Source organism: Pollicipes pollicipes, unplaced genomic scaffold (assembly GCF_011947565.3).
Source record: "Pollicipes pollicipes isolate AB1234 unplaced genomic scaffold, Ppol_2.1 Scaffold_4002;HRSCAF=4701_pilon_pilon_pilon, whole genome shotgun sequence".
Lineage (NCBI taxonomy): Eukaryota > Metazoa > Arthropoda > Thecostraca > Pollicipedomorpha > Pollicipedidae > Pollicipes > Pollicipes pollicipes.
The window spans coordinates 42,433,489-42,449,147 of record NW_023596420.1 but is presented as its reverse complement, the minus strand read 5'-3'; the positions used below and the strand labels follow the sequence as shown (position 1 = coordinate 42,449,147).

The 15,659-nt window shown below is 48.6% G+C and overlaps 1 protein-coding gene across 1 annotated transcript in view; it reads left to right on the top strand.

The window, feature by feature from the left end:
• Positions 1 to 474: 474 nt before the first annotated feature.
• Positions 475 to 15,659, top strand: part of LOC119094520 (steroid hormone receptor ERR2-like) — a 65,097-nt gene continuing 49,912 nt past the window's right edge. The window contains 1 exon segment of the mRNA XM_037217577.1: positions 475 to 619. Coding sequence (XP_037073472.1) covers positions 599 to 619 — 21 coding nt within the window. The 5' untranslated portion in view covers positions 475 to 598.

The following is a 15,659-nucleotide window of genomic DNA, read 5'->3' as shown; positions in this document are numbered from 1 at the left end:
AAAAACTCCCAAGTTCAAGGCCAAACGATTACATCTGCAAAACGGAGCACTCCAGTGCAATAGATCCCCGTGGAGAGGCTCCAACAGTACCTTAGAGTGGCCGGGCTGATACGATGCAGTCACTGCTTTGATGATCTACTGTCATGGAGTTGTTTCGTGTACCGGTTTCCTTTCAATCCTTTCACACTTTAATCACTGCGAAACTGAGCATTCCATTATTAGCTCGTGCCGTCGATTTCGAAGCTCATATTCGAAAAAATTCTGGGTAACTTTTTGAACTGAATGATCTCTTTTCGCTGTGCTCTTTTGTATCAATGGATTCGATAAAAAACAGATGCATTAAGTGAAACGCCTACTCAAATCGTTTAAACGACAACCAGTTGGGCCGTTGACTTATTTCAGAACCTTGAACCTACTACCGTTGCTAATGCCATCTTGCGAACGAAATCGAAAATAGCATCAGAAGCCGGGCGATAGAAGAGCGAGGGGCGGAAAAATAGTGCGGAGTTTTGGTGATGTTCGGCGCGATACCCTTCGAAGTTATGGTTTAGGCGTGGGGACTTGCCTGCGGAAGGCCCAAGGAGATTGCAGTCTTCAAATGGAGGAAGACTACGGACTGGTAGGTGCAGGGAAGGCGTGGGTTCTGGGCGACATTGACCATCAAAACTGTGGACCAGTCCATTCGATGCTGAGGGGAGACCGTTTCTGTTTACCACGTGACTCTTAGGGTAGGGCGGAATCGTTGCATTTTAAGAGGAAATTTTATGATGAACAGCGTTTAAATACCCGTTCAAGGCTGCTTACTAGTAGCGCATTGCGGCTTTTTTTTACTTGGGTACCTGTATTGCCAACGGTGGGGAGAGAGCTACGCTGGCTGCAGGGTTCCTGTACTGCCATGATGGAGAAATGCTGTTAGGTATCAGCCGACGTAGTGACGTCACTGAAAATGGGTTTGCATCGATCTGGGTTCTTTTGGGCCGACTGAAGGCTACAAGGCTTTTGCTAGCGATATGATGTCACTGGTATTCGACTGGATATGTGACGTCACTGGTTGTGAGGCTTTAGGGCTCTTTTGGGTGCAATGAATGCCGTAAAGCATCACCTGACGATATGTCGTCGCTGGTATTCAATGAAACATCAGGCGCAACGGGCCTTATTCCATCTTTACCTTTCGTACCTGTCTGCTGCAAGCATTTGCGTGCCGAATAAAAGCTTGACCGAATCACCTGAATGTGTGACGTCACCAATCACCACTTGATACGAGTGCTCTTAGGCCCCACGGCCGCGGTGTATCATGTTCCGTGAAATATCACTGGGTATCGTGACGTCAGTGATATTCGACTAAATATTGGTCGCAACAGGTCAAGGTTCATTTTTAGCTTCGTACCTGTCTACTGCAAGCACTGGCGTGATGAATAAAAGCTACCAAATCACGTGAGTGTGTGACGTCACTGGTCATGCATTTTTATGGATCTTTGGGGGCCAACTGAGGGCCGTAAAGCATAGCCTAATGATGTGACGTCACTGGCATTCGACTGCGTGTGATGTCACTTGTGATCAGATTTTACGGCCTCTTTTGGGCCGACGAAAGGTCATACTACATTAACTGAAGATGTGCCGTCACTGGTATCCGAATACAATTCAGGCGGCCATGGCCATGCTCCATCTTTACCTTTGGTACCTGTCCATTGCAAGTATTTGAATGCTGAAGGAAGGGTCTGCCGAATTACCTGAGTGTGTAACGTCACTAACCATTAATTTGTATAGACTGTTTTGAACCCGCTGTAAGCCATACCACATCAGCTGACCATATGACGTCACCGGTTTTCGTCTAGGTGTCATGCGCAACAGGCCATGCTCTATCTTTGCCTTTCGTACCTGTTTACTGCAAGCATTCGCGTGCTATATCAAGGTGATGCTGAACCATCTGAGTGCGTGACGTCACTGGTCATGAGTTTATACAGGTTCACTTGGGCAGCCCAATGCAACAAAGCATCATATCCTGTAAAGCATCGCGGGATGATATGACGTCACTGGTATTCGACTCAACATCAGGCGCAACAGGCCGTGTTCCATTTTTACCTTTCGTACCTGTCTACTGCAAGCATTCGCGTGTTATATCACGTCATTGGTTAAGAGTTCTTACGGACTCTTTTCAACCCCCTATATGGTATAATGCTTCAGTTGACGATATGATGTCACTGGTGTTCGACTTAGCATCAGGCACAACATGTCATGTTCCATCTTTGCCTTTCGCACCTGTTAAAGTATTGGCGAGCCTAATGATGGCTCTGCCGAATCACCTGAGTGCGTCATCATGAGTGTACAGGCTATTGTTGGCCGGGAAAGCCATTAGGCATTATCTAACGATATGTCGTCACTGGTAATCCGCTAAGTGTGTGACGCCATTGGTCATGAGTTTTCCCGCGCCTTTTTGGGCCGACTTAAGGCCATTAGGCATCAGGTAACGATATGACGTCACTGGTATTCAATTAAGCATCAGATACAATATGTCATGTTTCATCTTTACCTTCCGCACCTACCTACTGCAAGTATTCGCGCGCCACATAAAGGCTCTGCCCAATCACCTGAGCGTGTGGTGTGACTGGTTATGAGTTTACGCGGGTTTACTCGGGCTGACTGAAGGACATCAAGCATCATCTGGCGATGTGACGTCACTGGTATTCAACTTAACACCAGGCGCGACAGGCCATGTTCGTCTTTACCTTTCGTACCTGTCTATTGTAAGCATTGACATGCTTAAGGAAAGCTCTGTGAAATCTCCTGAGTGTGTAATGTCACTGGTCATGAGTTCTTTACGGGCTGCTTTTTTGTATCTATAGGGTACAAGACATCAGTTGACGATATGACATCACTGGTATTTGACTTAATCTCAGGCGCAACAGGTCATGTTCCATCTTCGCCTTTCGCACCTCTATACTGCAAGTATTCGCGCGCTACATAAAGGCTCTGCCGAATCACCTGAGCATGTGGTGTAACTGGTCATGAGTTTACGCGGGCTTACTCGGGCTGACTGAAGGACATCAAGCATCACCTGACCATATGACGTCACTCATATTCGGGCTGTGGCCCAGACTTATGGCCGCTAGGCGGCGCCCTTGATTATTATTTAGCCATCAGGGCATTCCGGACCGTAGCTGCTCAGGGGCGCATCCTGTGATGTCGGGCGGAATAGCTTTGCATATACGTCGGTTTGTGGGCTGGGATCACCTTTGTTTTGTGTTTACGTTTGTTCAAAATTTTAGTCGTTGAAACAGCCCGTTGCGTTTGAAGTTGTTACTTAATGGTGCGCACAATAAAATTAGTGTGCTTAACTATGGTGCATCTCCCACCTCTGCTGCGGAACTCCGTAGCCGTAGGTGGCCAAGTGACCTCCTACCAACTGATGATCAGTGACGTCACATACTCAGGTGGTTCGGCGGAGCCTTCATATAGCGCGCGAATATTTGCAGCAGCCAGGTACGAAAGGCAAATATGGAGCATGACCTGTTGCGCCTGATGTTTAGTCGAGCACCAGTAACGTCATGTCGTCAGCTGATGCATTATAACCTAAAATGGGTTCAAAGGAGCCCGTAAAAAACTCGTGACCAGTGACGTCACACACCCAGGAGATTCGACGGAGCCTTCATTCAGCACGTCAATACCTTTAATAAACAAGTACAAAAGGTAAAGAAAGTACGTGGCATGTTGGACCTGATGTTAAGTCGAATAACAGTGACGACATATCATCCTGTGATGCTTCACGGGAGGTGTTGCTTTGTGGCCTTGGGCGGCCCAAGTGAATCCGTATGAACTCATGACCAGCGACGTCACCCACTCAGATGATTCGTCTGGAGTTTAGTCGATTACCAGTGACGTCATATCGTCAGCTGATGCTTGATGTCCTTCAGTCAGCCAGAGTAAACCCGCGTTAACTCATAACTAGTTACACCACACGCTCAGGTAATTCGGCAGAGCCCCTGTGTCGCGCGAATACTTGCAGTAGATAGGTGCGAAAGGTACAGACGAAACATGGCTTAGATGGAGCATGGCCTGTTGCGCATGATGTCTAGTCGGAACCCAGTGACGTCATATCGTCAGCTGATGCCTTGTGGCCTATAGTAGGCTCAAAAGAGTGTGCAAATTAATGGTCAGTGACGTACACACTCAGGTAATTTGGCAGAGCCTTCCACGGCAATGCTTGCAATGGACAGGTACCAAAGATAAAGGTGGAACATGGTCTGTCGCGCCCGAAGTTCATTCGAATACCAGTGACGTCACATCTTCAGTCATTGCCGTATGACCTTTCGTCGCCCCAAAAGAGGCCGTAAAACCCCATGACCAGCGACACGCACAGTCGAGTGCCAGCGACGTCATATCGTTGGCTGATGCTTTATAGTCTTCAGTTGGCCGCACAAAAAATCCGCCAATACTTGCAGCAGACATGTACGAAAGGTATAAATGGAGCATGACCTGTTGCCTGATGTTCAGCCAAATACCAGTGACGTCATATCGCCAGCTGATGCCTAACGGCATTTCGTCGGTCCTATAGGGCCCGTGGAAACCCACGGCCATTGACGTCTTACAGTCGTATAGCAGTGACGTCGTTAGCTGACACCTTGTGGTCTTCAGTTGGCCGAAAAGCACCGTTGGAACTCATGGCCAGTGATGTCACACACTCAGGTGGTTCGGCAGCTTTCATCCAGCACGCCAATGCTTGCAGTAGACAAGTACAAAGGTAAAAATGAAGCACGGCCTCTTGCGCCCAGTTTTTATTCGAATACCAGTGACGTCACGCTATCCGGTGATACTTCGCGGACCACGACACACCGTGGTCGTGAGGCCTAAGTGCACTCGTATGAAGTGATGACTAGGGACGTCACACATTGGGGTAATTCGGTCAAACCTTTATGCGGCACGCAAATGCCTGCAGCAGACAGGTACGAAAAGTAAAGATGGAACGAGGCCGGCCGCGCCTGATGTTCAATCGAATACCAGTGACGACACATGGCCAGCTGATGCATTACGGCATTCCGTGGACCCAAAAGAGCCTTACACACTCACGACCAGTGACGTCACATACCCAGCCGAATACCAGTGACATCATATCACAAGCAAAAGCCTTATGGCCTTCAGTCGGCCCGAAAGAACCCCGATCCCGATCGATGCAAAACCATTTTCAGTGACGTCACAATGTTAGCTGATGCCTCACAGCTTTTGCCCCGCACGACAATACTCGAAACCCTGCAGCTAGCGTAGCTCTTCCCTCCGTCGGCCATACAGGTACCCAAGTAAAAAATTACCCGCATTGCTGCCCTTTCTGAATCTCAAACATTTTTACATGGTTCTGTTACGCTGCGCCCTGCTTTAAGGGCTGGTTATCCGACTATAGTAGCATTCAAGCATTGGGGTGTTCCGAGTACATGTGCTTAAATGCGTGCTTCCCTGTGGTTTCACAGGATAGCTCTGCAATGCTGCAATACATCATCCATTTACCACTAGCACAATCCAGTGTAACAAGACATTTTGTGGAACTGGGCCTGGGTCTGCCTATTTTGCAATAAGGTTTGTAGGTAGCCATACACTGTTATTGCTTATTAAACTCAAATGGCAAACAAATTTGCCATTTGGTTTGGGGCATCAGTGCAGTGTACCCGTCACACCACAGGTGAAGGCAGCTCTCATGTTTTTCACAATTTGATGTAGAGTAGCATGTGCAGCAGTCAGTAGAGCAACCATAAAACAAGCAGTGGGCTCAAGCAAAGTTATGTCCAACATTATTGTGTGACTTATTGGTGTGGTTGTGCTAACTTAGACATCATTTTTTTACACTAAATGCAAAGATTTGGTTGCTTAAATCTCAAGTTCGCATTGAACCAGTCACAACTTTATCCAATGTTTTTTCCTGTGTAAATGCCTGTATCATTGAGTCACAAATCTGACAGTGATTTTGGAGCAGTCTATATTTTGCTTTAATGCATGAGAACTGCTTTGAACACTGCATTATGTGTAAAAATAAAATACCTGTGTATAACTGATATGATTGATGCCTGCAAATGCTTGCATTTTTAACATCTAGGTGCCAAACTGAAGCTAAAATATATTGTTGGAAGTAAATGTGTGCTATATATCTAGGAGATTGGCATAAACTCTTCTAATACTGGAAAGAATCCACAGTCATGCAAAAATGTGTCACATTGTGATTCCGACATTTGGCTTGTTTTATACAACAAGCATTACTGTCAATGGATTTTCACCCACAGCAGGGAGGATTAGTTGCCATGCAGATTAACAGGAATTCAGCCAAGGGTTCTCACAGGTTTGAGCTTGCCATTTCAGCATTGGTCAGCATCTCTACATTACACCATTAGAATTCCACAATCTGGTGATGGGGAAAACTGAGTTCCACTTACATTGTATATGTACTGTGAATGGGGCTGAGGCTTAGCCCTGAAAAAAATGAAGCCCATAGTATCCCAAGTTATGGCAACCCCTAGTTATGGATCCTGGTAGCCCCCCCCCCTCCCTCTTGCAAAATCTGGCTATGCCCCTATGTGTGAAACAGACATCATTGAAAGGTCATGCAATTCAGTGTTTGGGGTAAAGGCTTTGTTTCATAGTGATTTAAAATTCTGAATTGGGTACACAGTTCAGTGCCTTGTGTTATCCAGTTTGAAATTCTGAAATGAGAGGAGCAGTTCACAGCCTCCTCTTGTTGTGCAAACAGATGGCAGTGAACTTGGGGGGGGGGGGGGGCTTTCCAAGGTACACAGATCATTAAATTTTGTGTGAAGGGAGGTTTCAGTGTTGCACCTTCCTTTTTATAAGATAATTCATTATACCTTCAAAAGTGTGTTTTATTATGTGAATGACCATTATTAATGTAACCAATGCATTGCTAACATTAATGTGTTTGTCAAGTACTATCAACAAGGATTTGTTGGGGTGAATTTTCTGAGATAGACTTCAGTTTATCAATTTTGCTTACCTAAATATATCAAATTGTCAGCAATGCAGTTTAGTACTTTTGAAATCAGGTTACACAAGGTGACACTCAGTATAATACCTCTCCAGATAATGTGCCAACTCTGAGAAACACAAGCCCAGCTTCCTGTTTATTGGTCCATATCTCTGATGTGTGCTCCTCCAAATGCATGCAATCCTCTCATTCTGGCACCTCAGTGGCATGCTTCTACTATTTCCATTCTGACACCTCAGTGACATGCTTCTTCTATCCACCATGGGCTGCCAAGGGAAACCCAGGCCTCTGGAAGCAGCACAGGTGTGTCTTCCAGGCACCCTCCTGCATGCTCATGGTTGTCCTTCTTGGCATAAACACTATGTATGCCTGTGGGTGTGGAACAAGTTGAACAGCACACACAGTCACCAGTGATGTGTTTGAACTGTGCACTGTGTTTGCCAGGAAGGGATTGGTCATGGCAGAGGTTGCTGTTCATTACAGCTCTAGGTGCTTTGTGCTCCTGGTGGACACAACTAGGCAGATGATAATATAATTGTCATGCCTTGCAGTTTATATGTGCCTCAACACATTTTCATCCTTAAGACAGAAGGTTTGCATGATGTTCTGGTCATGTGATTTGAAGGTGACACCTGTTGTGTTGCTTTACTGTTGTCAGAGGTATGCACTGTTACTTGAACTATATTCCTCTCATTTTGGCCATTGAAGTCATTGACACTGTATTTCACGGGAAAACTAGCAAACCACGCATCGAGTGAAATGCCATTGCCCGCCTAAACATGATTAATGGTTCGTGAGATTGTTCATCTGATGGGATCGTTTTCAGCACCTTGGAGAAGGTCTTTTACGTCGATTCGGCTCCTTAACGTAGTTATGTGCTTGGGTCTTTTAGGCCTTCGTTAACGCCGGGGCCTCTGGCCGCATTTCGATTTTCGATGCCTGGCTTATCTGGAAAGTATATTTCTTGGACACAAATGCGAGCTGTGTGAGGCAGTGGGCCGTCACGTACGCTGTGCCAGATCTTCCACCCTCGCTGACTAAGGAGCTGAACTCTCGTATTATCAAAACGCCCCTAAAGCGCGTTTAAGTTCGGTCCTTTACAGTGAGAACGATGCTCTTGGACGGCTGAGACCCACGCAAACATTCAAGTACCATTAACGTTCCAGTCCAGGTCGTATAAGGCATGAAAGGAAATGGTCCTTTGATCCCATTCGATGGCGAGGAAATATTGTACCGGGGTTTCGTGGCTTCGCTGCTTCGGGTTTCTGGTACACAGACGCCTTTTTCAGCAAACCAATCAGTTCGACATTTTGAGGAACGAAAAGGTGACGTAATTACGTGATCGCAAAAGCGTTGTGGTATAGATGCCGAGTCCACAACACATGGTCCATTGGTGTTGACTGCCACGTCTCCTTCAAGCCAGATCAGGCAACTTTTCGTGGAGAGTGTTTGAATTTCATATGACGGATTTGCTTCGTTCGGAAGATCCTGCTACAGATGACGTGGAATGAGTGATTTGAGTCACTGATTTTGTTTTGTATTCGTGACCTAGTAGGCACAGAGTTTTGAAAAGGATATAATCACGTTCCACGTGATCTACTCCAATTGACATTCCTTTGTTCTGATGCATGCGGAAATTTTCGGGTCGTACATCTCACCCTATTCCGGCCGACGGCCCGGGCAAAGTCGCTCGGTTTTAGCAGAAGTGCGAGAGAATGTCTGCCTTTCGTACGACTATTTTGTAAAGGGATGCGACGCACATCGTGGCGCCGGCTTTGTGGAGCGTCAATGACCGCATCGGCCGCATTTGCGTTCAGGGGCCATGACGCTCAGGGACTCGAACCCACCCCTGAACCCGAGACTCGACCCCGCCCCTGAGCCCGGGACCCGACCCCGCCCCTGAGCCCGGGACTCGAACCCGCCCCTGAACCCGCAAACGCTCCTTAATGCATTCGTATTGCATTTTAAACTTCAGGTGTTCTGCGTCCGATGCGTTAACGCCGCGTTTTCTGGAAAGTTTCTGCACTCGGAACCGTCCACAACAAACGACGCTTCAGGCGTCAGGATTCACCTGCTTGTAATAGTTGGCCACAAGCTTCCTGCGCTCTGTGTCGCAGTTTATTGCGCACGAGAGTGTTGTTAAATTCCGTATGTGAATCCACATTGTAGTCGCGTAACAATACATTCCTGTACCGGTTCCAGTGGTTGGCGGTGCTTATGTTAAATGCTTTGTCTTATTTTGGTTATCTTGGATGGCGAAGGGTGAACCAGGAAGGCTGCGGTGCAATAGTGAAGGTGAGTCTGTCCCAAATGCATCTGCCGCCTGAAACTGGAGGCACAGCTATATTGGACGGATAAAAAACGGTTAGGGTTTCTTTCTATAAATCTCTGGACTGAGACCGGTTCCTATCCGGGTATTCAGTATTTTAAGTCACGGGAGCCCGCAATGCGCATCGCGTGTTCTTGCTCATGTTCAACACCGCATCTTCCAGCGAGGTGCTCATGCGTGTAGCCGTAAATTTTTGAGTAGTCTTTATAAAGGGATGTCACTAGAAAATTGAACACAGATTACAGGTGTACAGATTTCTGAGAATCATGAATTTAGCAGCAACCGGCTATCGTCGCAGCGTTGCATGGTCCAAATTTTATTATGTGACGATTATGGTTCTGTTGACCTTTCGTTTAAGGCTGGTGCTCCTGCGAGGCCGTGGGGGTCATGACGTCCTTATCTTAAAAGAATAACGTCAGGCTTATGGCGTATCTAAGTCACTATTTTCCGAGCGTACATTTGCTTGTCTGTGTGGACTTCTTTGGCCAGACCCACAGCACAGGTAACTGAACGGATTGCCGTGCATTTTACGCATGCGATGCGTCCAGCCTTTGAAGCGGTCCACGATATCAGGCCACGCCCGTCCAATGCCGATAACGGTCACAGTGCGCGCAAAAGGACATGTTTTGACTGCAGGGAAGCATTTTTCCTACACACGTGTGAAGGAAACGAATGGTGCAAATGTCAGGTTGTCGAAAACCCGTCACGGAGCTCGAACGACGGGAATACAGCATCCTCGCACGCAGCGGACTGCTAACTGACGCAGGCGCTGAAATCTCGGGGAAATTGCTTAACAAACCCTGTGCATAATTGGCGTGCGGGCCCATGCCGTATCAATGGAAGCAGCGCTGCTATACCGACGCGAACGGCGCCGGCCCTTCGCGCAAGGGAGCAAGCGTGGACCACAACTCAATGTTATCCGTTTGATGTCCGGACTGCGTGTAAGATCGTTGCACCGGCAATGTGTCCGAGTGATCCTCGAGTGGTAGCGGCTTACAAATGTTGACTCAGGGACGTAGCCAAGAGGGAGGGACGGGGGGTGGGGGCGCACTGAGGCCATGACCACCCTCCCTGAACTATTATAAGCTTCTCAGGCCTACGCCTTGGGTGATGTTTACATTAGATGGTGTTTGGCCTCGCAGGAGTTCGGTCCAAATTCGCGGGAGACCCTGATAAAATTTGATAATTTCCCCCGCGAGGAGAGTTCTAGTCACGCGCTCGCGCCGGGACCCACTTCATGTCGTTAAGACACTAGTCAATATTATGTCGTTGGCCTCGGAGTTACCGCCGTGGTAGATGTGATAAGTTGTCATTTGTTTATGACATCGTTTCAAGCGCGCTGTTTCTCCACTCTTCTGTTGCCAAGCCCGGTACGTGCTATATCGGGGAATGGCTGATCAGAATTAGTGTGAGTTGCGGTGCTTGGATTGGGCGGAAACTTTAGAAATCTGGAGAAATTTATGTTTTATGTTTTTCATATTATACATACAAGTATAAGGTTACCTTTTGGTTATTTATCTTCAGCCTATGGCCTGTATATCACTGACGACTACCACCTGGTCGGCCTATCCCTGCATACATTGAGACCGATGTTTGCTGGACGAAATGCTCGAATGAAACTCTCGAATTGCATGGCAGCTAGCAAACCAGCCAGCTATGATTTGGTCTCGCCGGTATGTGGCGTTCGTTCGCTCGCGTCGCTCGCCGACTTAGTACATCTGAAACACTTCAAGACTGGGAGGCTGCGGTCCCCCTGCTTTGAGGACAGGTTTGGTGCGGTTTTTTCCGGTATTGGAAACGAGTTTGAAAGCATGCGCCTTGCCTGCAGGAGAGTTCTGAGATGGCTTATAATAGTTCAAAGCCATCGTCGCGCCAGGCGTGGAGAGGGGAACTCTTTTTTCAATTAAGGAGGAAGTTGTGTTAGAACTTTCTTCCAGGAAACATGATGGCTCAACAGACGGCTTTTGTCTTGGTGGTAATGTCACATGATTGCGCTGAAGTGAACTAAGCGAGGAAACGGATTTGCGTCTTATAGCCAAGCCATGATTGGAAGAAGGAAAAAAAACGAACACGCGGGGTACGTACTAATCTGAACGCTTCATGAACCTGAGCATGTGGTAGTATGAACTCGAGGCATCAGTTACCACAAAAACACCGTATAAATAAAGTTATTCAGTACTTATTCCCAAAAAGCATAGGGTGAGTGCGGTTGTTCGGGGTTTCACAGTTTTATTGTCGTTCCAGTTTTTATTGATTACAAGTGCTTTTTTTTACCTCAACCGTTCAGCCTGGCGGCCGCTCGTGCAAAGTCTTACCTCAATACAACATACCGATATTCATAGATTTTGCTGATCCTGGTATGTCTCGTGGTCAAGATTGCACATTTTCCAATCCCGGGGTTAGGCGTTCGAAATATAGTTCCAACACCCCTGTATGCACACGTGTTTGCCAACCATTTTCACCTTTCATTTGGTCAAAAACAATTGCTTGTGCGAGACATTAAGGGCTTTATGTCTGGCGCAACTTTTTGGCAGATTCTGCTCAATTTCGTTGGAATGAAGCTCCATTTTTCTGTTTGTTATGCTACAACCATCCTGTTTGCTATTTTGTTCCCCGTTATTTTTATGGCCAGCTTTCTAGCTCAATGCTATTGACTCCGTTGGTGGTATCGGTTATGATCACGCTGTGTTCTTTGTAAGCATTGTTGATTTTTCCGATCTCTGGCCCTTTGGTCGGTTAAGATAATCGATATTGTCTAGATAGGGGAGGATTCAGGATATCTGTCACTGAAACGTGACTTTCCAGTCGGATGAGACTGATCCTGATAACTGGAACTACGGCTCATGGTCTTGTATCTTTTTTGTTCCACGTTCGACTTCCGAATGAGCTTTGCTTTTCCGCGCTATTCGCAGTTGTGTCCGGTTCGCGTTACGTAAGTGGCTAAAAGCTCACGAAATGATATTGCTGTTCTTGATCATCAGCTAGTGATTATTGGGCACCATGCATAGCAGAGGGCCAACGTGGAATGAAGGCGGCGTGCTTGTGGAGCTGCTGGGCTTTTCGGCGCGCCTCTGCTCTTTGAAAACAGGGGACATTTCCCAAGTCAGGGACGGTCGTGGGCTCACGGTGAGACGTGGATTAGAGCCTGGCCTGGAAAGCAAGGGTTTTTGCATGACGCTCGGTATTCAAGTCTGCGAGTCGGGTTCCGTCCTGTGAATTATAATCAGGATGGCGGTCCATTCCGTCCAGTCCGAACGCACTCCACAACTATCGGAGGTCTGGCCTGGGGCTGCCGGCCCAGGGCCGGTAAAAGAGAGGGCTGGAGAGCATGGTGGAAGCGCACGATTTCGGGGTGCAAGTTAAATGGTAGACAGTTCTACGGTCAGGTTATCCTGTCCTCTCGGGAGGTAGGGAAGTTCGGGGTGCAAGTTAAATGGTAGACGGTTCTACGGTCAGGTTATCCTGTCCTCTCGGGAGGTAGGGAAGTTCGGGGTGCAAGTTAAATGGTAGGCAGTTCTACGGTCGGGGTATCCTATCCTCTTGGGAGATAGGGAAGCGTTGCTCCGCTCTGGAGAACGAGAACCATCGTTGAGCGACCGACTCCTCCGATTTAAGTGCTGCGCATCGCCTCAATTTCCTTCAGCGTGCACGACATTCGATTCGAAGAAACCCAGCTTTGTGGGGGTTTTCCGTCATGAGCCGCGAGTCGTGGGCGTCGTGGGTGGCGGCGCTTATTTTTGGTGGTGTGGGACCGGGATGGGTTAGTGATAGAGGAAGCTGATAATCGTTTTCACCTTTGAGGGGAAATCTCTTTTATTTCCGCTGAGAAGTGCTCCCGAAAAAGTAGCGTGCTTAGCGCCTGCCGTTTAGGTCATTCATAGTCCGGACCGTTGACCTATGTAACACCAGACAATCCGTGAATTTTGCTACACAACGGGCCACATGAGTGGGGGAGTAATCTTATCTTGGAGACGCATTAAGGTATAAACCGCGCTTCTCTCTTTTCTTTCGCAACATTTTCAGCTGCCATGATATCAAAGAACAGATAGATCATTGGGGTCCAAGTGCCACATGACGAGGACCGACCCGGCATCGGGGGAGACCAGCTCGAAAGTGGGGGTGGCCATGACCTCCACCAAGACATCGGTGCTCCACTTCCGTGGAACAACTGTCAGTGAGTCGCGGGACTGGCGTCGAGCGGCCGGAGTGGCGGGCGCCGGCTCTGGCGTTGACAGCGCGAGGCGGCTCCTTTTGAGCAGATTTCGTGCTATGCGTCCGGTTCGCCATTTGCACGGCGTTGCGGTAGTTGTGTCAGATATGTTTAATGTCCTGTGTGGGACTCCTATGCTATTACTCGCTTCTCCGCTACGCGTGCACTTGTGTTCGATAATGGTGGGGCTCTGAGGTTGTGGGGCGTTCCGGCCATGTTCTGAAAGTTAGGACGCGTCCCCCACATCCCCCACGGTGGCACCGCCCCTGTCGGCCTAAATAAAACAAAAACCAAAGAGGGATATTAAAGTTACATATTGGGTCACTGAAGACGTTGACACTCGTGTGTCAGGAACTCATTCCCGCAGCGCAAACAGCCAGCGGAGGCAGCCTTGTTGGGGCAGCTCAGCTCCAGCAGCCACTGTAGCCACGGCATGCTCAAGCGGCTCGCCAGAGAGCAACGTTAAGTGCTACACTCACGCCATGTACACACACCAGAAGTTTTACGTAGCCCGATGGGTCTGTCCTAAAGCGTACGCAACTACGCGCACCTCAGTGGGAGAGGTTGCGTCGTGCCTCTGACGTCTCGTCATGAGTCTGACGTGACGTCACGGCACGTCACCGGCGCCAGAGCCGTGCCGGCGCGCGGCGCTGCACTGGACAGCCTGCCGCCTCCCACGGCCCCGTGAAGCGGAAGGCATCAGACTGGCGCCGCCGCTCCGGCGGCCCGCGTGAATCGGTTTGCGCTGCCCTCCAGCGAGCCGCGCGGAGGTGGTGGCTGTGGCTGGAGGGGCCGTTTGGGCGGAGGCGGCCGGCGCGACTGCGGCCCTCTGCGTCGCGATGGAGGTCTTCTCGTCACATCCCTGCGCGGATGCAAAGTGCATGTGGTGCGTCTCCGCGTCCGGAAAGGGTTCGGGTGATTTGGAACCGCTGGGCTTTGAGTCATTCGCGTGCAGGATGAAGCCAACCATCGCCGTACGAACGGCAAACAACGCCACCGCTCCAGCATAACACGAAAGCAATTTCAGTTCAGGGCTGAACAAGCCATATCGCTTCAGCTCTGCTGCGCTTGGCACGATGGCAGTCGTGTGAAGACGTATGATGTCGAGAACGCACTAGTTTGTGACGATAAATGTGCGACGGGAAGATTGGGCCGGGCGTGGTCGTGCTGGTCCTGCTCATCAGCGGCCACCGTGTTCGTGCGGGCAGACGAGCCGCGGATGGGCGTGGCTTGTGTGTGATGGGACACATCCGAACACGGCCAATTGTCAGCGGCTGGGGTCTGTGCGGGGACATTTCAGTGACGTAGTGCCACCTAGCCTTCGCTCCATGAAGAAACTCCGACCTCGGGTCCCCGGGGCGTGCGGGGTCAGGATTCACCGACGTGCCTGAGCTGCTGTCAATGGCGAATATGAAAGTGAATTGGCAGCAGGCTTGTATTTAGGCGCATGGCGGCCAATCGGTGGTTGAACTCGCTGCAGCCAGTCAGTTGTACTGCTGTACCCTCCCCCCCCCCCCCCCGATCCCATTGCAGCTCGGCTGTACACTTGCACCATTGGTCGTTTGATGTCGCAACAGTGTCGCGGTGAAGGCTGCTTGGTTTGGCTCAATTTCGACGGGCTCGGGCATTGCGGTCCAAACTACTTTGCTACTTCCAGGCCTCTTTTAATGTTACCGGGAGAGAACTAGTTCGTAACTAGTAAACTGGTAACACAAACTAGTTGGAATTATGTTGTAATTATCAAACCAGGTCCACGTCATCTGTATCCACAAGGAAGAGAACCCCATCCCATATCAGCCCAGGACGATTCCTGACTGGGAAGTTTGGCAGGCTAATTCCCCGAAATACAGACATGCGGACTACCAAAGCGAACATTAAATGATGAACATTGAACATTGAATGATGAATTAATTAATTGGATGAATGTATGAATTGAATTATGAATTTATATATATATATATATATATATATATATATATATATATGTATATATATATATATATATATATATCGGCTACTGTTGAATGACATACTTTGTCATTATTGTGTATTCTTGAGCAGTTAATCATAAGTGTTGAACGCAGTGTGCTACGGACAAAAAACGGAGGGGGGGAGGGAGGGGTGGACTCCATCCCATATCA